The 22,942-nt window shown below is 46.3% G+C and overlaps 1 protein-coding gene across 8 annotated transcripts in view; it reads right to left on the bottom strand.

Moving 5' to 3' along the window:
* ADAMTS9 (ADAM metallopeptidase with thrombospondin type 1 motif 9) overlaps positions 1 to 22,942 on the bottom strand; it is a 66,612-nt gene that overhangs the window by 20,780 nt on the left and 22,890 nt on the right. For all 8 annotated transcript variants that reach the window (XR_007379236.1, XR_007379235.1, XM_048957114.1 and 5 more), the window contains 17 exons: positions 22,377 to 22,522; positions 19,039 to 19,220; positions 18,813 to 18,949; positions 18,255 to 18,372; positions 17,884 to 17,979; positions 15,831 to 15,997; positions 15,592 to 15,721; positions 15,163 to 15,289; positions 13,769 to 13,979; positions 12,909 to 13,073; positions 11,747 to 11,911; positions 10,835 to 10,954; positions 10,088 to 10,192; positions 9,785 to 9,952; positions 9,313 to 9,597; positions 8,534 to 8,695; positions 7,756 to 7,932 (listed from right to left, as the gene is read on the bottom strand). Coding sequence is in view for 6 of the 8 variants with exons in the window: in XM_048957114.1 (XP_048813071.1) it covers positions 7,756 to 7,932; positions 8,534 to 8,695; positions 9,313 to 9,597; positions 9,785 to 9,952; positions 10,088 to 10,192; positions 10,835 to 10,954; positions 11,747 to 11,911; positions 12,909 to 13,073; positions 13,769 to 13,979; positions 15,163 to 15,289; positions 15,592 to 15,721; positions 15,831 to 15,997; positions 17,884 to 17,979; positions 18,255 to 18,372; positions 18,813 to 18,949; positions 19,039 to 19,220; positions 22,377 to 22,522 (2,661 nt within the window). In the remaining 2 variants the exon portion in view is untranslated. The remainder of the gene's footprint in view (positions 1 to 7,755; positions 7,933 to 8,533; positions 8,696 to 9,312; positions 9,598 to 9,784; positions 9,953 to 10,087; positions 10,193 to 10,834; positions 10,955 to 11,746; positions 11,912 to 12,908; positions 13,074 to 13,768; positions 13,980 to 15,162; positions 15,290 to 15,591; positions 15,722 to 15,830; positions 15,998 to 17,883; positions 17,980 to 18,254; positions 18,373 to 18,812; positions 18,950 to 19,038; positions 19,221 to 22,376; positions 22,523 to 22,942) is intronic.

Here is a 22,942-nt window from a genome sequence, read left to right on the forward strand (position 1 = left end):
AACTTTGCATTTCATTAGCAGGGTTCTTTCATCGCTGGAAACCCACTCACAACGTCCATCAATAACAATGCCGCAGTGAGGTAAGCTTTGACCTTGCTTTCTTTAAAGGTTTGAAAAGCACAGACAAAAAACACTCCTTTCTCCCTTTCTCCCTTTCCTTTCCTTTCCTCCCACTCAGTAAAAAATACTTCAAAGTTCCAGAGGGTGGATGGGGGTCTCTCTGTGAACTAGCATCTTCATCCCAGGCTCTTTGAAGTCAGCAGAAAGACTTGCACTGGTAGAATTGTCTCCGGATGCAGCCCTGAAGGTGCAGCCAAGGTACTGTATTGCCTTTTCCACTGACCAGCTCCCTAGAATTGAAGATCACGTGCACTTGGGCATGCCCATGATCAACCTGTCCCTGCCAAAGTGTTTGGAAACGTGACTGCTGAAAAGCTGTTTCCAGCCTGTGGCAGAGGCATGGCAACTATCGTCAGCATGGCGTTGGCCAGCCATGCTGGTGGTGGGAAAATAGCAGATGGTGTTGTTTCTTAAAACAGACAGCAGCAAACAAAAACCCCAACCAGCCAACCAAAAAACCCAGAAATATTGTGGTACGTAAATTGATAGAGAAGCAATATTTCAAAAGATAAGCCACAGCCCTTATGCTATAGGCACTGTAAACCTTCCTCTTGTTATCATCATCATCTCCTAAAACCACTGCAGTCACACCTGGTGCTTCACAAAGAAAATCAGAATGAAAGGACCTTCCTAACAGCATTAGGATCAAAGTGCTTGAACAGAAATTTAAGGGAATTATGTTTATTGCATGATTAGTTTTGTGAATATGCCAAGAGCCATGGATTGGCATGCTGGTGATTTTTCCAAATAAATATACCATCCAGCTTAAATAAACGCAACAAAAAGATTTTAAATGAAAACAAGAAAAATATTTCCATATCAACTGATTCTAGAAAGATCAGGACGTGATGCTCAACATCAGTGAAAGGAAACAAGCAGTACAGAGCTGCCAAAATGCCAAAAATGATGGAGCAGCTCTGCTTTCATTACCTTTGAGCACTGCTAAACAGGGGGCAGAAAAGTCAACTGGTGGCAAGATTCTGGGTAAGTTCTCCACCAAAAAGGAGGAAGTTTCAGAAAATGCTGTCAGACCACTTTCCCTCGCATCGGCGATTTGGGAGGTATTTGAGGTAATGAATGCAAGATGTGGTGATCGCCCAACGAATTCCCCCAGATTGGTATGCTCAGATAGCTTGGGAAGGGCAGCGGAGGGGGCTGGGAAGAATTAACCTAAAAATGTCTTTATCAGATTGTGCCAGGAGCAACTTTTCAGAGGAAATTAAAATCAATCCCTGTAGGTTTAGATTTCCACACGTTAAGGATTATACGGAAAGTAAGTGCTCCTAAGTAAGCCCTCCTTCATCCTTTCAAACAATCTGAGTTGAATCGTGTGCTGGATGAAATAAAACAGAAAAACGACAGTCCTACAACAGTCCTACACACTCACATCCCCTTTGCATTAGGAGCTGTGCTTCTGGGTATCAGCAAACCTTCCTCTGCCAGGAGAGTCCCCATAGGCACTCCCACAGGGACACTTCAGCATCGCCTTAGTGCACACCAGCACATACTGCAACTTACACCACAAACTCTGATGCAGCCCTACATCTGTACATCTGAATTCCCTTCAGCACAAAGGGCACCGGAACACATACCACCACAACAAGCCTAAACAGCACCTTATCCCTTCTTCCACATTGCTGTTACATCCCTTACAAAGACTTCACCAGGTGCAGCAATCAGCAGGGCCATGAACACACAGATCCTACCCGAAAAGCTACATCCCTGCTCCAAGCTACATAACCTGAACAGCAAATGAAAAACCACCAAATAGTGATGGCAGGACCCTCCAACGAGGGATGCGATGAGGGATGTTTTTTCCCCTCAAGTGAGGAGGAAATGTGCCAGTTACTCAAGGAAGCTGGTATAGTGGGATGTGGAAAAGGCTGATTGGAGTCTATTTTCCATGCTGTGGCACTTTTCAGAAGGTAGCAATTGAAGCAGCACGCAGCTGAGGCTGACACCTCGGTTCTTTAGTTGTGTGATAATGTCACTTACAAGTCTCATTCAAGAAAAGAATTTCTCCATGTTGGATGGATGGAAGCACAAAATAGAGAGTTCACACTGGGCACATGCAGGAGCAAGGGGCTGCTTCTTGCTCTCCAGCTTTATGAAGGAAAATCTCTGCTTGATGCACCAGTGATCAAACACTGTGTCAGACTGCACACAGTCCCTGGGCATCAGACAGACTTTCATGCATGCTCACCTCTGTGAGCTAGGAAAAATTAAAACATGAACAGAACATCAAGAGCTTTTGGAGCAAGATTAACTACACTGTTTTTCCTTAACGACTGTACTAATGAGACACCATGAAAGTCAGACATACATAAAACACCACTGTGCTTCGTATCCCTCATCATTTCACATTCTTGTTTCTAGATGCTACAATCCCATGGATTCCAGCAATAGCAATTACTGCATTTGGGGTTATACAGCAGGAACCTGGAACACGGGAAAAAAATCCATGCAGACCCCTCAAGACACAGCACAGGGACCTGCTGAACCTCACAGCTCATTTCTGTGTGCACTGCTTATTTCTCCCATGTCTGTGAGCACGGTCTGCAGACTTGGGGCCAACTGTGACACGCAGATCAAAGCCACTCCTATTAGAGCAGCAGTCCTTCAGGCTTTTGTGCAAGCTCAGGCCAGCTGTGCGGGGCCTGGAAAATAACCTTCTTGGTGAGAAAATGTATTAGAAGGGAAGTATTAAAGGGAGTCGTCAGGGAGGCACACAAAACTCAGCCTTCCCCTCTATGGGGTCTCATGGCCCCTGTGCTTGTGGCTGCCATGGAGCATCCCAAAGGAAGCCACTGGCAGAGAGGAGAAAAGCAGATGTCTGACAGTAGGTTAGGGACAGAAGCATGGACTCTGCAACAGCAGAGTTAAGCAGCAGGAAAACAACCTTGCAAAGAACTGATCCAGCCAAGTCCGTGCTTTACTTTAGTGCTTGTATTCCTGCATCAGCACAGCAAAACAGATAGCAGGAGTGTATCTTTGGGGTTTTCCTTATTTAGGGAGAGCAGTAAAAAAAAGACAACTGGTGAGAAGAGGGACCCACGCACAAGGGCTGCAGGGTGGCTGATGAGGCTCTGCCCATCCCAGTGGTTTTAAGGTGGATGAAGCTGACCACTGGTGTGCTCTGGCTGCATGACACACAGCAGAGAAAGGCTGGGGAAGGTCTGGTTTGCTTTTTTTTAAGACAAAAGCAAAGAGGTCTGCACTGTCAAAGGCTTTTTTTTTTTTTCCTGACTGGGGAACCAAAGCAGACAGCTTTTTGCCTTTTATCAGCACACCAGAATGGCAGTCCCTGGAGTCGGTAGGTCTGCCTGATCCTAAAGAGGAGACAAACAGGAACCCAAGGGAGACAGCAGCTTTGGTGGGCCAGTCTGAGTGAACAGTAAACAGCTCCAAGACAGAGACAGCTTCAGACAGATGGCTGAGGATATCCATAGGCTAACATTCTCATTTTGGTCTGTATCAGCTTTATCAAAGCATCTCTTTCTGCATGTTTTTCCAAAGACGTGCAAGTCACACAGTGCATCCCTCTGCCTGGCTTATGGGTGCTGGGACCTTATGTCCAGCCTTCATCTACTGCTTCAACATCGGTCCTTCCCCCACCCAGGCTGACTTGCTATTTATTTTCTGACAGCCTCTAACATACAGACTGGCTGCTGCAGCCCAGAGCCTCAACCAGCATCATCTGAGTGAAAGACAGGAAAAGCAGTATGAATCTCTAAGTGACTGGAGTGTCCACATGCCTCTCACTTCATTTTCAAGGATGGCTTTGTTACTGAAAAAACATGTGTAAGGAATCATACGGCAGCTCAGTAATGCTGCTGTCACAGCAAATTCAGTTTCTGCCGAAGAGAAGAGGAGAACAGCAGAGTTAAACACACTTGCAGCTAAATCTGCCCCTGGTTATCACTTATGCCTTAGCAAGAGTTGACACAATGTCTTCTAAGAATGCTATCAGAACAATGACATGGGGAGTACTGCTGCAGAACAGCCCATTTCCAGCAAGCTTCATGGGGAAGACATTTTGTAAACAAACTGCTTGAACTTTGCAACAACAACCATTTTTAGGATTAAAATTCCTAGGTACCAGCTTTCCTGGCAGGGCTCCTATGGTCCCAGAGAGATGCTGCCACTCCCCATGTTTCCATGCACAGCCACAGAGCCACCAGTGCCACCAGCTCTCAGCTAATGGCACCGTGCTGCAAACCCAAACAGAATTCACATCAACAGCAATGGCGTTTGGATGCCATCCAGTTAACATCCTAATTATTTTATGATAAGCTTCCAATTACAGAATCATAGAATTGTAGGAGTTGGAAAGGACCTCTAGAGATCATCGAGTCCAACTCCAATTCTTCACTGTTAGATCAAAAGGCCTTCAAAAAAAACACAAATTAATACAAAAACCCAACCGGCTTTTATGCCTGTTTGATAAGGAGCTGGGAAGCACACAGCACAGCTTTCTAGGCACCATGAGCTACACAAAAGCTCAAATTCTTGATACCAAAGAGCGATAAGCACTTGCCAGAGCAGATTACATTTGAAATGATAATACTTTTTAGGAAAAAAGCCACCTACCCATCGTCCACGTGTTACCATCCCACTGCAGTGGTGTCCCAACAACCCACCCGCCCCTACCAGGGCAAGGTGCTGTCAGATAGAACTGTATTCCCTGATCTGTGTCTGTTTCCTAGCTTGGGAAGACCGAGAAGGCCACAACAAGGGAATCTGTCATTACTCTCAAGTGGTAACAGGGCATGGTGCATGTTAGGGTTAACTCTACACCACTGACATTTCACAGCGGCTATTTCAAGGAGCAGATCTGCCCTGAGAGAAGTGGGATGAGGTTTGGGTCTGAAGTGATGGATAACACATCATGAGCATCGCCCTCATTCTGGAGAACATGGCAAGATTTCTTCTCGTTATTTGAGTGCATGGACAGACATCTGTGTTCACAAGGCATTCAGAGGAGAAAAAAGACTCTCTCTCCTGGTGACAGTCTCTGCATGTTTTCTGAAATACTATTTTAATAAAAAAAAGAAGTCAAGTCTACCACATGGCTTACAGTTCTGCAGTGTTTGAGTACATGTTCTTAAACCAGCAAGGAAATAGAAGCATCACCTCCTCTCAGCCCTCTTTGAACATACATTAGAACGACACGGCATCTCACCAGTCTCCTCTTTTAAGATTATCATTTCCATACAGAACCTGTTTGTTCATTTAACTATCTCTGTAAAACCTGGATTTAACTAGCCAGATAAAAATCACTTCTTTTCTGCATAAGATTGCAGCGGAATATTGCCTTAAGGACCAAGGGTTGGACCCTTCAAACTCAACTGACTTCAATTTGCATGTCTTTAACCGTGCTAATTCCATTCCAACCTGTGTGAAGCCCAGCCAATCAGATGCTTGCGAGAAATTAGTTTAACCAAACTTCACAGTTCGTACACTTTTAACTGTGTTTGTTTAATTATTAAGAATGACAATTTCTGTTGGAGAACAAGCAAGTAAACCATTTCAGAAAAATTAGTAAAGGTTACCAAAACTAAGTAATACGATCTTAATTTAGCAAAAGACTCAAGAAATCATTATACAAATTCATTTATGATTACATTCTACTTGTCTTTAATTTTCACTGTTCAACATTAACATTAAACATTGTAAATGTATGCAATATTTATATAAAATTAAATAACAATATTGGAAAAATAAATACACTTTTACATAAATACATAAATCCATACTGCTGAAAAGTTTCAGCTAATACTATACTCTTGTTTCAAAAGTGACCAAAAAAATATGGTAGTGACACTCCATCCAAAGAGATGAAGTATTACAGCTACAGAATGATGCTTGCAACCGATGACAGAGCTAAGGCAAATTGGGTGATCCCACGCTAACCAAAAAGATTTGGACGTTACTACCTACAGTAGTAGCACGAGGTAGACACACATGTGGAGCATTCTGCAGGAGGGACACGGCGTCCTGTTGACCCCATAGATAGAGACAGCGCAGTCTTTTAAACAGCCTGCCAAGGGCCTTGAATGGAGGCATTCAAGACCCATGCAGGCACGAGATAACTATTAGTAGAGTTAAAGGAATTTCTTTCTGGGTAAGAAACCCAACAACACCAAAACTAAAAAAAAAAAAAAAAAAAAAAAAAAAGGAACATAAAGAACTGCACTCTGCATTTTCAACACCAACGAGCAGATGCAGCCCTCCAGACTGCTGCCAAACAGCGAAAAGGCTGAATGCTGAGTGGCACCAAACACAACACAACTCTGTCCACACCTGTGGATCTCGCCAATGTCCCAGCACAGGTGATTGAGATAAAGGCTAACAGCAGTCCTCAGCTGGGAGTGCTGCAGGAAAGCTGCTGCACGGCTGCTAGTTCTGCTCAGCTCACCGCCCTCATCGTAGCACCAGCTATCAGGGTACGAGGGATACATTAGCACCTCGAATGGGACGTGTCATGTCACTGTCCCTTGTACTGGTGAAGCACCGTAGAAACACTAGTCCAGCAGTTTTATGGCTATTGCATAATGCACTGAGGTATGATACAAATATTGAGAAATGTTACTGAAGGCATCTGTGTTACTAAGAGCATCCACAGAAACTAGCAAGGTTACGTGCTAGCAAGACAGCTTTCCAAACCATGACAATTAAGGAAGTCCAATACATCACAAACAGGCCTCTTTTTTTCCTTATAAAGTGCTTTTGAGTCAAATTCTCTTTTCCTTTTTTTTTTTTCTTTTCCTTTTTTTTTTTTTTTTAAAAAAAAAAGAAAATCTTGAAAAGCTGTTACAACAACACTAAAGGTCAACATCTCTTTGAAGGCCACTCCAAAAATGGGCAGGTCCATGGTTTCCAGTGTGCCAGAAGCACCCTGACCGGCACAGGGGCAGAGAAGAGCAAAGAACACTCTGAACACATCCCAGCTCCCAGCTCTGGGCACTCAGCCCTCACAAGCCACTGCAAAAGCATCTCTGTAGCAGATCCTGGCCAACTCCAGAAGCAAAGAGATGCACGCAGACAGCTTACAGCTGCCTTTGCACAGCACGTCACACTCGTGTTTTGTATGGGCGTAGAGCTGCAGCATGGGTGTGAACACACACAGATTTCTATATCAAAGTGCACGGGGTGGCACACGCACCCACACACACTTGCTGAGCTTGGAATTTGATGAAATTTAGTACAGATTTCCCCATCAGTTTCTTTTTGGCACAGAACATGCGACTTGTAAACCAGTAGGTGCACAGTGCAGTGTTACCATTAAACATCAGTCCAATTTAACTTCAATGCAAAGGTACTGCTTAAAGGCCCGGTTCAAATCCACGTGCAAAGAACTCAGTGAGAACCAAGACTTGTAATGCATGACACTCGCATGGTGTAACAGAACGGACAAAGTTGGCTACTGAGCAGAAAGTGCCTTTCAATTGAAGGACTCGAGTTCCTCTAATGCAAGCCCTTACCAAATCGGTGTTTTTCCAAATATATCATCAATAATCCTCTTAAGTGCAGTTTTAAGACACGGAGCATTAGCACCTTGGTTTGAAGCACATTAAATCTGTTGTTACGGGACATCCACGCAACGGTTCACAAAGAGAAAGCTTACGGCCGTACCGAGCTCCAGGGACCAGCGCTCCAGGCAGCATCTCTAGGACAGTCCTGCACATTGCACTGCTCCCTGTCCGGTGGCTTATCGAGGATTTCACAGCTCAGATCCGTGAACCTTTCTCCATTGGGACGCTGGCACACCACAAGCCGCGTTCTTGTCCCGGCCCCACATGGCTTCGTGCACTGCAAGTCAGCACAGGGGACAGGAATCAGCACCAGGCTCCTACAGCACTCCAACTCTGAGGCTGCTCCTGCTCCCACCCCTCCCTCTCATCACATCCCTGCAGTGATGTATGATGATGCTTCTCTCTCCCAAAGCCATTTGTGCTGCTCTGTGATGACACTGCCGGGCCCAGTGGGGTGCCAGAGGTTACGTCTCTAATTGCTTATTGCTTCTCTCGGATGAATTAGCAGAAGGGAGTCAGTAGTGGTTTAATTACAAAGAAAGCTTTCAGTTAAACTAGACTTATCTTTAAAAAAAAAAAAAAAAAAGAAACCTCTATTTCTTTAGATTTTGCTTTTGTCTGGAAACAAATCAACAAATGGAATCAAAAACAACGCCAAGCAGTTGCTGGGGTTCGCCCATTTATCAGAGGCTGCCATTCACACACTGATATTTCTCATTTCTAACCGTTACTTCCCCCCTCTTCTCCCATTTTTCAGCCACCCACTAACACCAACCTTCCCCCCTTATACTTACAATTTTATGTATAAAGAACCTATCACCGCATTGAGAAACATCCTTCAGAACCATTCTGATGGAACAGACAGATGGTGTGCTCACCTCTCCCCAGTTGCCATAAGCCCACTGAGGACAGGGGCCGGACTCGCATGATCTCTGCTCCATAGGTTTGCTCTTCTCATCGCAGTTATTTGCAGTGTATCCATTTTCATCCTGGCATACCACGACGCGTCGCTGGAACCCCCCTGCACACGTGCTGGAGCACTGCAAGACACAATTGCCCACAGCCTCTTTGAGCCTAGGAGTAATTGTGCATTCCCAGCTCTTTCCCAGAGTGCTGCACCGTGGGAATGCACGGTGAGAAATTTAATACAGCTAACAGGCTTTATTAACTTCAAACCTCTGCTCTTGCTAATAGCAGTGCAATGACTTAGGTGCTGACTAGGCAAAGAAAATAAACATGAGTCTAGTTTTGAGCAGGTGAGTAATCCCTGCTACCTTTAGCACAGTGTTTAACACCACATTTGTGCTTAATTCCCTTTAGGGACTTGCACGATAAAGTGTTTCAAAACGGCTGGGGGGGTGAGGAGCTGGCATCAAAGTTCTGCTCTGGCAGCAGTTCTGCAAAGCTGTAAATGCCCCAGGAGGCAGCCAAGATGCAGAGGCTGGCCTTTGGCATGTGGAAAACAGTGCTATCTGCAGGCAGATGCATGGTGCAAAGGGATGAGAGGCAATGCCCACAGCACCTGGGGAAGTGAGGAGGGAGCAGAAAGCAGGAGCAAGGGTCTCTCTCTTTCCTGCGTAGCAATATTTAAAAAAGAAAAAAGTTTGAATTAACCTAGGAAAAACCAAACAGAAATAAGAAAAATCAGTGCACTCACAGCACCCCAGGGACCAATTCTCCACTGATTGCCTCCTGGTATATGTGCACGGTTTCGGTTGGGGCTGCCTCCAGGGTGCAGCTTGAGGCGATGGTCCGGATAGAGGAAGGGGTGGATGGGCCTGCCATAATCGTGGCTGTTTGGATGACAAGGAGACATGGAGCAGTCCTGCTCGGTGGCAGGGAGGTCATCTGGGTCGCACTCGCTCCTGTCCACCAGCTGGTCACTGTAATCGATGCAGATCACTTGTCGCGTTGCCTTACCTTGACCACAAGTCACCGAGCACTGCGTTACAGTGGGAAAAGGAGACACGGTCACATTTCCAGCTTCATTCACCAGACCAACAACTACTGCTAATAAAACACTGCTCAAAACCATCGTCTTCCCACTTATAAAGGCACCAGATTAATGCAATAAGTCTCCAGCAGCGACGCCTACAAGGCTTTCCTGCAACATGCACTGTGATGCTTACAGAGCTCCACTCCAAGGCCTTCCACTGCCCGCAGGGTGTCACGGTGCACACTTCTGTGGCCGAGGGCTTTGGAAGGTGGAAACAAGCAGACTCATCGGCCACTGAGCCCTGCTCATCCCGACAGCTGACGTATCGCATCCGTGTCCCCTTCCCACATGTCGCAGAGCACTAGGGAAGAGCAACAAGCACTGAGCTAGAAAACTTTCCTATTATATACTAGAACAAAAAGCTGAGCAAATGCACTTGTAAACATCACACTGTCTACTGTAAAACAATCCTGAAAGCATTACGACATGTGCTTACCGGTGTCCAGGATCCAAATCTCCACTGCGTCCTGTGAACGCCTGATACAGATCTCTTGGCTTCAGGACTATTTGGATGGGGAGGACATGCTGCAATTTCGCAGTCCTGCATGTGAGATCCATGAGGGAAAAGAGGGAAATAAAGCAAGTGATGAAAGATTTGCAGATGTTTCAATTAAACCACCCCCTCTCCAATGCAAACATTAACAGTACGCAATCTCTCAAGAATGTGACCTGCATGCTTGTGTGCTGGCAGGCTTTCTTCTTGCATGCTCTTGCTGCATCAGCAAGATTTGGTATCAGTTCCCTCCTATGGGCAGAACTCCAATGGACTTAGACTTATTGGGAACATTAAAACTGGGGTTCTCATAGCCAATGTTTCTGCACTGAAACAGAGTGTGACAGAAATAACAGCCATACAACAAGAGCTGCCCCAGCCCAGCAGGGATACTCACCCACACCCTTCCCTCATTACCAGAGAGTGATGTCCCATATGGGCCACTGAGCAGCTAAGCTACAACTCAGCAATACTAGACACAGGGTCAACCACTGTCATTCTTTCAGGCTAGGACAGGGCAATGATTTACACCCCTGAGTGAGTACCTGGACTGTTGGTCCCCAAAAGAGCTGAGGAAAGCATTGATCCCTTAGCAGCAAGGACAGTAAGCTAAGAGGAAAGGTCCCACACTGTTACCGGTGACAGGGGAGAATGAGAACCTAAGGTGGAGAGGGGAACAGCAGGATTCACCTGGGTGTCTGTTGGCTTGGTTGCGGCATTGCATTCATTATCGTCCACCACTGACATGTAGGTGCCCACGACACACTTCACTGCTCTCATCTGGTAGCCTTGGCCACAGGTCACCGTGCACTGAGAGAGGGCAGATGGAAGAAAGAAGTGCTGGGTCTGAGTGTTCGCTTCAGTTAGAGAGAATTAATCAGCCCAGCCTACGTCCAGGCACGAAGCACGAGCAACATTATAAAACCCAGCTTCCCTTCTGCTTTCTCTCCACTTCACACATTTCCAGCTTTAAATTAGGTCAAAGTTTTAATTCACTGAGCCCATCAGAGCCTTGCACGCTTCACTTACTGTCCTCAGGAATGAAGGTGTGAGCATTTCAATGATTTACACACAGTAAATCACAGCCTGGGAGAAGATACACCACATTCTCCTTTAAAACCAGTTGCTCAGCACTGCAGTAGCAGAAGCACTAAGGGATATTTTTTGCCCATGGGCAATTACTCTGGCTAGGACGACTCGCCTGGCCCTACTGCTGATTTTTATTTTTAAGAACTAACAGCTTTGTGGAAAATAAGATGCCAGAACTCTGCGGGAGAAATGAGCAACTCTCATTTTAACAGTGAAAAACACCACCACCATCCCCCCTCCCACCCTGAGATGGAAAACATTGAAAGCAACAATTGCTACTGAGTGGCAGCAGCTTTTTTTTTTTTTCCTCAGTGAAAATTAGGCCACATATTTGTGTGCCTAAATATGGATTTAGGAACATAACCTTGGCAATCGTTTTTTGACAATCACAGCCGATTTAGTATGCCACATTAAATTTAGCACAAAGGGCAGGTGCTGTTCCTGCTGCCCATAGGCTGCACCCAAGCCAACCAATTCACAAACACATTGCTGGGATGAAACTGGCTTCCATACCTGGCCCCAGGGCCCCACTTGCCACGCTGCACACTCCTGCTGCTGGCACGTCTGCACCGACTCCGGCTTCGTTTCAGGGTCACAAAACCTGTCGTTCAGCCGATCTTCCCCAAATTGGCACCAGGTCTGGCGATGCTTGTGCCCCTTCCCACAGGTGACCAGGCACTGCCAGGGGGAAAGCACAGAATCACTGAGTTGGAAGGGATCCTTAAAGGTTATCTAGTTCAACTCTGCTGCAATGAACCAGGATAGCTACAGTCTGATCAGGTTGATCAGCACACCTGGTCCAGCCTAACCTAGAATGTATCCAGGGATGGGGCTTCCAACACCTCTCTGAGCAAAGCACAAGCTCTTTGCAGCTCCTGCCCCAGATCTTGATAACAGACCCAAGATCTTGGCTTAAATGCTGCTAGTGAGGCAACTAGGCCAACACACCTGGTATAATGTGGCCTCGTGGCTATTTTCATTATTATTATTATTATTATTATTATTATTATTATTATTCCAAACAATAGTTCTTCCAGTATGCCAACAGCCATAGGGAAAAGTGCAGCAAACATGAGTGCCAAGCAGCATGGCCAGAAAGAGAAAAGGCAGAGCCAAGCTTACTACCATCCCAAGGCAGATATGGCCTGGTTCTAGAATAGGCTGTATCTTCCAGCAGCCCCTGACAGCTGTGAGATGCAGGGTAAACTGCAGCACTGCTCTCTGGGAGAATGCACTGAGGTGCCAGAGGCTCGCACTCCAAGCACACATGATAAAGGGCTGCAATCACCCCATCCAGCATCCTATCTGCTGCCATGGATGGCAGACACATTCTGCAGAGAACAACGGTCAGTTAACAGCCCTTGTTTCCATTTATTTTCTTCCATTATTTTCTAAAACAATGTGATTCACAAAAACAAGCTGTTTGGACACAAAAGTGACAAGCAGATTTTGGAGACTATTTCCTCCATCCCAGTTGCCGTTGGGATCAGCCTGCTAAGATGAGGTTCTGTTGCATTAAGAAGGGCACCAGTTTGAGTGGAAGAGGTAATGGTAATAAACAACAAGGTGAGGGCTGAGCATGGAAAAAACCGGGGAGAACTGACAGGGGGGATCAGAAAGAACACAGCGCAATAGCAACAGCAGCAGGAGAGGGGATATCCCTGCCAGCCCTTACCTCAGACCAGTCTCCAGTTTTCCACTGGGGGCACAGGAACTCACTGCAGCGCTGCACTGTCAGCTTCTCCTGCTGGCTGCACTTGCTGTCATCCAGCACGTCATTATAGGTGCTCACACACATGGCCCGCCTTCGCCGCGTGCCCCCACCGCAGCTCTTGGAGCACTGCAAAGAGCAGACACTAAGCACGCGTGTTCTGTGAGCCCATATATCTCCTTCCTCCTTACAGGTGAAGAGACTGCAGGAAACCTCCAGCAGAACAATTTGTACTCTAAGTAACAGGCTATTACTTTATATATTCCTTTAAAAATCCAATCTCGCTAACCTTAATAAAAATCTCGCAGCAATGGGTTTCACAATTCCCTCTCAGGTTATAACCCCATTATTACTTTTACAACTGTTGCCTTTCAGTCCCCCCAAATGGCTGACGCTTGTTATCATTTTATAAGAGATTAATCCCCCCAAGCAGCCCACCCTCCTGCTGTGCCCTCCCCGGAAAGCCCTAGGCTCATCATTCTGTGCCACATCTGCACCCAGGGATATTCTTGGCCAATCTGCTGAAAAGCATAAAGGAAACAAACTCCAGAAGTCCTCCACTGATGGCACCGTGTCCTCTCGCCTCCCAGCAGCACGTTGGCTTTGATGGGAGTGGACAGCCTGCAGTGCCGACCACAACAGACAGACATCAGGATGCTTCAAAACATAAATTCACCACAGTGGAAAATAGGAAGGACTGGGCTCATTCGCATCGCGGTGTCCTCCAGAAAGAGCAGGGAAAACTGAGTTGCTGCATTTAACTTTCACAAGCTGTTTGCAAACCAAAGAGCCCACAGAGAGGACACGACAGCAGCACCCCTCACCTCTGTCCAGGCAGAGTACCTCCAGCCTCCCACGTTACAGTCTCCCGTGCACTTTTCCCTTGTGCTCGGCTTGGCTTGGCTGCTGCAGAAGCGGTCATCGACCTTCTCTGTCTTTCCCTCCAACCTGTTGTACTTGGAGCAGTAGATCTCCAGCATGCGGTATCCCAGCCCGCACTGGGCTGTGCACTCGCTCCTCCTTGCCACGTGCCATCTGAGAGCAAACGTTGGTGATACAACCAATGAGAACGTCAGAGGAGCTGCAGAGCTCTGGAACATGGTGGATAACGTGCTTGGGGGTGTCTGACATTAAAATGGGAATTTTAACCTTGAATGGGAAGTTTTGATCCTTCCCGATGGTTTCCAAGCAATTTGTAAGTACTGGGTAGTCAGCTCTGCCTTTGCTTTTGGGAAGAAAGGAGCAGCCTCCAGCTTCTCCTGATGGGAAGGAAAGGTGATGTCGCCCTAGGGGACTGCTCAGTCTGCACAGCCAAGCACAGAGTGGAGCTTTGGGGGCTTTCTGCCCCATGGTCCAGTGCAGGAGAGCCACCTGAGCAGCAAGCACACAGCACCGCTCCTACGCTCAGAGAGCAAACTGCAGCAAGGCTAGGAGAAGAATAAGATTAAGGGGATTTGGAGTCAATAGTTCCTGAATTACAGAAGCCCCTGTGTCCCTGACTGCTTTTCAAAACTTGGGCATTTCCCCTTCTCAGGTTTCTAACTTGTCGCAATGGCAACAGCTGTTACCTCGACAACCCGTCCCACAGCAGCCCTGCAGTGGCTGTTTACACCCCAGATTTAACAAACCAAGAGAAACCCTTCCAAAAACCCAGCAATCCAAACTGCTTCGCCAGCAGCTGATTACTGCCACCATATTTTAAGCTCCTGAAATAACAACAGATTGCTGCTTAAAGGAAAATGGGTTGCGATCACTTAGGGCACGCTCCATCAATTCCAGCTCTCCAGTAGTAGTCTGGGGACAGCCCCAAACTCACTCTACACTTCAGTCCATTCCTCACTTTAAGCAAATGATAAATCCAAGCCTTAGTGACTCTTTGTTTTGAGCACGTTTTTTTTCCCCTCTTTGCTCAACACTACCCTACAAACAGCCCACATTTCTATCCAGGCAGATTGAAATGTCAAGCACTTGTTGTTATAGTTAGCACTAATTGAATCCAACATAGCAAACCTGCAAAAGCAGAAATTTGCCTCCCAAAACACAGCTGGTTGACATCAACAACTCTTGGGTGACAGACAGACAACGGTTAATCCTTCTTTTTGTTTGTTTTGTTTTCTTTTAAAACCTAATACAGGCTGCTGAGAAAAGGATGAGGGCCAGGGGTGAAAGAGGAGTAAACAATAAATGCTACGTAGATACACGAGTGATCAGAGCGCACCTTAGCTCACACTCTGTGCCACAAGGCTCTGTTACTGGGTCGGGCTGGGGAATCCGATCACACCTTTGGTCTGACACTGTGAGTTGGTCTGACTCCCTTGTACACACAGGCTTCCTTTTTCGTTCTCCTACACAGCAAGTAAAAAGACAGAGTTTGAGACGTACAGGACAGCCATCAAATTTGTTGTTTCTCCTCTTCCCTTAGTAGTAGTATTTAAAAGATGAGCTACAAAGGTTCCCTGCTTTGCAGCTGAAAAGCACCACTGCAGTGCTACTCCTTAAAAGCAGGGCATCACAGGTTATCTATCTACTGCTGCAGGCAGGGAAACGAGCTCATAATGTGAAAGTCTCCAAGAAAGCACATGGAAAAGGATTTGCAAACATTGCTGAGATCCCAGGTGAACCCTGTAATGGTTTCCTGAGCACCTACCTTGGCAGAGCTTACTGCAGGGCTGCCAGGGGCCATAGGCATTCCAATAAAACTGCTGAGGTTTGTCTTCAATGGGGATATTAAAAGTGTAACGAACGTCAGGATTGTACAAATTGCCCACTGATAAAACCTGGGAGAAAAGAATGATAAAGCAGAGTAAACTAACAGACTTTACTGCTGGTTGTTTTCAGCCCAGTAACGCTTGGCAGGCTTTTACACACACACAACATATACTTCACCTGAAGTGTTATTTCTTGCTCAATCCGATCTGTAGAATTAATCCTTTCAATAGTATTATCCGATCCGCTGTATTCGATCACAGCATTCCCAACTTTGATTTCCCTTTTAAACATACTGACGACAAAGTCTCCATTTAATATAAAGTCTCCTTGACTGTTAGATAAGGCTGCATAGGTGCAAAAAACAAGAACTAAAGACGCAGAATTAACTCAGGTGTACATAATTACGTGGGTCATGCGCTCTCAGTTCTCCCCTTCACTAGGTTGGGAGGAAAAGTCCACTGGCACTCTCAGGCAGAAAGGGTGGAAAGAAAGCAGCAGAGATTTTACAGACCTCATTAAAGTGAAGGCTGAATGCCTGAAGTTGTTCCTAAACAGCTTCCCCATAACCTAAGGGCAGGCTGCTGCAGGCAGTGTGATACAAAGCCATTCTGCCCAGGTATTTGTGTTAGCTGTGCAGATAGGATGACTTGCACGTTGTTTCCAGGTGTGTTCTTAAGATAAATTTCTCTGCCCTGATTGCCCAAACTTTGTTTTTTGGTGGATAATTGCAGGGAGTTTGGTCAGCACCTCCTTCACCTTCCTCCCCATTTACTTTTTTATTATTCCAAATTTTAAGGTATGTGAAAGCATTCAAGGCTTAAAGCCTAAATGCTTTATAAAAGGAACAGTTTCCTGAAAACAGCAGTCTGCTGCACAACTTCACACTAATGCGATTATGTAGCTAATTTCCTAAGTTAGTTTCCCCACCATTTCACCCATCACAGCTACATTACTACAAAGCCTCTGCACGGAAAAAATCCAAACTTAACACCAAAGCACCAAAGGGAAGGTTTTTACACCAAACGAGGAGAGAGAAAGAAGCAAAACACGGGCAGACAGTTATAGATGGGCAAAAGCTCAAAAAGCAGACTCTGTGCTCAACCAAATTCCATACTGTGGGGGCTTTAATATCATTTTGCAGTAGTAAAACTTATTAAAGGATTCCTCCCTGTTTAGTGTGTCTTCCTACAACAGTAGGTGCGTGCCTTGGACTTGATGACAACATTAAATTCCTCCTAAATTGTTAAGGAACTGTAAGGTTCACGGTACTGAGGGCCCAAGATTTCATACTCAGTGAGCTGCAAAATAAGTGGACAAACGCACACTTCTCATTTGCTTCTCTTCAGGCCTAATGTGAAGAGATGCTTTCCCAGCAATATTAAAGCAACATTAAAGAAGACCTGACTTCATTGCTTCCCAAGAAGATTAAAGAGCCCTCCAAGAAGAGTTGAGAAGTTCTTTAGGGCTCATTCTGGACTGAACCACTTTGAATAGGCAGCACATGGGGAGCATGCGAGGCCAGGCTGGAACTGGGTGATCTTAAAGGTCCCTTCCAACCCAAACTTTTCAATGATTCTATGACTGTTTTTCTACAAAAGAGAAATAAGGAACCCTCTCTCTTTCTCCCAGGACAAAAGATATCACATCTCTGCAGGATTCTGTTGGTAGTGATGTGCATCCACGCTGCACCACTTCACTTCCCTGCTGTGAAAACAAGGGCTGTGCAGGGCCAGGAGGACCCGCTTGGGTTTTTGCCTCCATGAAGGGTCTGGAAACGTGGACTTTCAGCTTTTCAAAGTGACAACCAAAACTACCAGCATCACTTCCCTTTGGTGGTCTCCTCTTATTTGTATCCCAAGTGACACAAAGAAGCAAGTTCCCTCACCTCCCACTGGGCTATGAACCTCCAAGCCCAGCTCCTTCCTAACGCATGCATTTACACTGAGTGCAGACCTCAGTATGGTCTCACATTGAAATAATACCCAGACATGACCCTGTGAGGGCACGCTTCCCATCATGTGAACCTCCCAAACTCTGCTTCAAGGATGGCACGAACAAAGAGAAGGAGCAAAACAAAGGTGACCACGCTTGGCAGATATACAGGATATATTCTCAATAAGAAAACACCTCCCCTTTGGTGTAATTTTCACCTCCCTTAACAGCAGGCAACCAGACTTATTCACACAACAAGAAAACAGCATCTAGGACTGAAACATACACCGCAACTCACCCAGGTAGTTGTCATCCTCTGGTTTCCCTGAGTAACTGTGCTGACGCACATCAATATTTGTTGCACCAGCTGGAATGCGGACCACAACGTTATAGCCTGGAACAGATTTAATGCAAAGTCAAGGCTATTACACAGATATTTCATTTGCTTTTTATGGGGGGAACGGAGATGAGCAAAATTACCTCACATTACACAATCCAATACTCTTCATTTAGGGATAGCATAAATAGTTATAACCTGATATATGCTATAGCTAGAAGGATTTCACATTTTATATCAGTGTTTTTGTAGATTAAGTGTGGTAAAGGCTTTTATAGATCCTTTATAGACCTGCATTTTTCACAATAAAGTTTTTAGCAACGGACTCTTACCATAATGCACCGTGTTAAATGTGCCCGCAACAGTTTTGCACGAAGAATTATCCCCACCACAAACACCACATTTATCTCTTCTTGCTTTTGAATTCAGCACATGATCGCATCCAGCTTGCTTTAAGAGAAAAATTGAAAAACAAGATGGAGCAAATGCAGACTAGAACAGCACTTACAAATCTCCAAATTAAGCCCCACAAAAGCTTTGTGTGGAAGAGGCTGCCGTGAGACAAATCACTTCCCTTCCCCACATTTTTGTGCTGACTTGCAGGATGGCCATCCCACACCAGTTGCAAACAAAAAGCAAGATTCGGGAACGCCACTGTCCCTGGAGGTTTTCAAGAAAAGGGTAGATGTAGCACTGAAAGACATGGTCAGTGGGCATGGTGGGGATGGGCCGATGGTTGGACCGGATGATCTTAGTGGTCTTCTCCACTCTATGACCGCTACCTTCACCAGGCAGTGCTTGAGCTGAAGCAGACTTCTTGAGTTGGTTGTTCCATGGAGAAACACACAAAATGGAAACCATTCTTGTAAAAGAGAAGGGAAAATCATTACCCTGCACAGGCCCTGCACGCAGATGTCATTGGTATCAGGGCCACAGGGAGTCCCATCAATGACACGGTCCCGCAGCTGGTAGTAAGCGGTGTTCCCCGCCACGCGGCAGAACAGCTTGCAGCGATCCTTCATCAGGACTGGGGAGGGAGAAAGATCAGGAGCACGTTACCTAAATGCCACCGCCCAGCAGGCGCCCAGAAGAAGGCACTGTGCCCCCGGCACTTACTTCCACTGTACTTGGGCACCCAGCGCACGTTTGTGGGCAGCCCATTGATGTTGAAGTGCTTCCCATCGAAGTCGGCACACTGCTCATCCCGGAAATCCTTCTTCAGCTTTGAGCACGGTTCAGTGTTGCAGGATTTAAATTTCATTCGACGTCCCACACAGTATTTCCCACCGTTTTTAGGTCTGTGGGAACAAAGAAAGAAGCTGTGGAAGGTGATGCTCAGAAGGGATGAACAAAAGGGAGTATTTGCTCTCCAATGAGTACAGCTGTAGTGGGAGAAGACAAAAGAAGATCTTCCTTGCCAGAGAGAATTTAGCTTCACACTTCAGAATGTGGATTAGTGGGCATGGTGGGGATGGATTGATGGTTGGACTGGATTATCTTAATGGCCTTCTCCAACGCAAATGATTCTCTTCCCATAATGTGGATCCACCCCTCCATAACACCCCACTGGTCCCCATAGATTTGATGTCACTTAGCTGAACAAACAGGAAATCCTCACATCCTGCTAGCTAACAAGCTACTACAACTGATATCAACTTTTCAGCATCCTTAATTGCAGGCACATTAACCACCCATCAGGCTCAGCAGCATCCTTTCACAAAGAACAGTTCTTCTACTTGCAACTCAAGTAGCAGAATTTCTGTCCACAAAGGGACATCCTGACCATCTCAGGATACAGCACGTGGGGAAATGTGCTAGCAGCAGCACACTCCAAACCTCGGGGAGCCAGAAATATGCATGGGGGAAGTTAGCAGGATTCATCATTTTTGCTTTGAAAGTATTTATACTGCAGTAGGACAGCTGCCATCTGACAAAGCCTTTACATTATGCAATCTCTTCAGCATTGAGAGCTGGAGCACCACATTCCAAAACAGCCCCAAACCACTCTGACAATTTTTGGGTGTTTGTAAACCGGTGCTGCTTTCAACAGAGGCTGAGTAAACAAAGAGCTGCCCCTCAGAAATAAATCAGCCTCACAGAACATTGATCTTCAGTGTTGTGAAGAAATAATACAACATTCTTCAGCATTGTGTGGTATTTCTATGAATAATCAACAATATACCACAGAGACAGGAAGGAGCAATGCACACATAGGAACCTCCTTGTTCTGGCCTCAGTTTGGCTCATCTCAGAATCTCTATTTTATCAGCTAATGGATGGTATGGACCATTCTAGCACTGCTCCCCTTACAAACACGTGCTTTCAAGCTGGACGTCTCCTTAACAGCACCCTAGGGAGCCCTGGGGCTTGAACACACTCACATGTCCAGCACAGCTCCCAGCACAGGTGGATCCCTTGGAAGGACCAACATGCAGACATGATCTGACTCATGTCCTCAGACAGCATTCACCCATGCAGAGAAGCATCCCCACACGCAGGGCTCCTGGCACAAATATCTCAAGATAAACTCCCTTTCCCCTGTAATACTGCAGCTATGCCTTGCTCTACATGCCATGCTGCAGCCAGCAGCTCCTCCAGGGCCATCCAGCCCCGAATTCCCAGGGGCAGCCCTGGTGGGATGGGTCTGTTCTGGTGAGCAAATAGATTCCTTAAACCCATACCCGAACAGTCTGCTTCCTTTTCATGGGCTCAGAGTTTCCTACAGCACTGCAAAGTGCCCTTCAACATGGGTGCCAGAGCAGGGTAGAGACTGAGTCAGGAGCTGCAGCCTTTTCTTCTGCATCTTGGCATGGGGGGCTCTGCTGAATGGGACTGCCACATTCAGCATAATATTCTTTTGGCATGTAAGATATCACTCCAGATCCTGGAGCACCCAGAATATATACCTTTGAATATGAAAGATTTGAAAACCATTTCAGATCTTATTCCAGGTTGTTTTTGGTGCCTTCAACAGAGCAGGAAAAAGAAAGATGAGACCTGCTCTGTATACTTCTGAAGTTCTTTAAAAAACAAGAGAGGCAGTGAGAACACCCAGCAGCACCTCTCCATGTTTTATTCCTTCTTCATTCACTTGCATCACCCCAGCAGGCCCATGTTAAGGGAAGGGCATGTGGTGGGAGCACATGCTATGCTGCCAGACTATAGGGACAATACAACAGGTTTGGCACAAAGCTGTGTGCACAGCGCTGTGGCTGATGGAGCTATAAGACAAATGGAATTTTAAAATCCCCTTGTTAGCCTTTAGGATAAAGGTGATTTTCTAGCAGAAAAGCTATCGGTCCAAATGGATGCTGCCCTGGAAACCATGAATATGTCCCACTGATGACATGTAACGTTTGGCTGCACAACTTTTTTTTGTGCATGGAAAAGTACTTATTTTGTGTCTCCATGGCTAACAGAAGACTGTATGGCATGTGCTGACTCAGCACAGCATGATGAGCACTCCTTCATGCTTGTGCATTTCTTAGCATCACTTAAATTAAGGGGCTGGAGTCCAACTCTCTTGGCCTCACCGCTTCTCTTCCTTTTTGGTGCTTGAGCTAAGCCAGCCCTCCTGCCACTCTGCCTCTGCAGGCACAAGCTCTCCTTTCTCCCACCAGCCCTTCCCATGGCCAGCCCCAAAGGCTTGCAGCAGATTTCACAGCGGGATGCAAAAGCTGTTGCATCACTAATAGCAATTCCCTTGGCAATAAGCTGCCTGACACCAAAGGTGAGACACAATGAACCTGGTTGGCCTTTTTAAGATCCTCCCTCTAGCCAGACCCATCTGCTCTCTACCACCTGACTGTGTGCCCCTTACGAGAGCCTGGGAAGTGCTGTGCCCATGCCTTCTTGTTCCTGGGGCCAAAAGGATGCAGTTAAACAGCAACCAGCACAGCTCACAGTTTGTGCAAACGCTCTGCTTTCATGCCAGTTGCTCAACCAATTATTAATATTTCACACATTCTTTTCTTTGAAGCCCACGGCCAAATTCCCTGCCATTCCATATGGGTCAAGATTTAGCAATTCAGGCTGATGACAAACGTTTTTGAGCATAACTTTCTAATGGGGCACAGATTTCTACAGAGATTTTGCTAGTCTGCTCCAGCTGAAACATACCAGGATAAAGGATCAGCTGCAAATGTAGCCAAAAGCTGCAAAACCAGCCAGAGCTGCAGTAGGATAGCAGAAAGGCCTAGAAAGGGTCTGGCCTGTAGGAACAGCTGCAAAAGCAGTCGGAGCAGGGCTAAAATGGTGAAAAATGGATGAAAACCACAGCCCATCTTGACCCTAAACTCCTCTGATCATTAGGGGAAGAAAAACACCATCAGGATTAAGTGGGAAAACAGGAGGTAATAAATTAATGCAGACGTGACAGCTCTTTCCTTTCCCCCTCTCCCATTTTGGTGCACTTTGCCCATGACTCAGCCTCACCCCCACATCTAGGCACTCACTCAGGCCGGTTGCACTCCCGGATGGCCGTCTTGATGCCGCCGCCACAGGTTCTTGAGCACGTCCCAAAAGGGCTCCAGGTGCCCCAGGCTCCATCCACCACCGGCGCCTCGCGCTCCTTGGGCACACACATCCCGTAACGGCAGTGCTGCGGGCAGAGATGGGGAAGTTTTGCATGGTTTTGCCATGATGAGTCAAATCATAGAATCATAGGACGGTTTGGGTTGGGAGGGACTGTTAAGATCTCCTAGTTCCAACCTTCCTCTAGACCGGGTTGCTCACAATTCCATCCAGCCTGGCTTTGAATGCTTTCAGGGAGGGGAATGCCAGCAATCAGCAATCAAAATGCAAGAACTATTTTGCAGTGAAAAAGCAAACCTGGACTTATTATCATTTTGATAAAACAGAGAAGCAAAGGCAATCTGCAGAGCCCACGGCAGTGATTTATAGGAGGATGACCGACGATAACAACATCTACCAAATATTCCCTGCTTGCTGGTGCCGAACAGCACGGCAGTGCTCACAGCACTTTGGAAAAGCTGCTTATCTGATTTCCTGGAGAGCAGCA

Source organism: Lagopus muta, chromosome 11, assembly GCF_023343835.1.
Source record: "Lagopus muta isolate bLagMut1 chromosome 11, bLagMut1 primary, whole genome shotgun sequence".
In the NCBI taxonomy this organism is placed as follows: Eukaryota; Metazoa; Chordata; class Aves; order Galliformes; family Phasianidae; genus Lagopus; species Lagopus muta.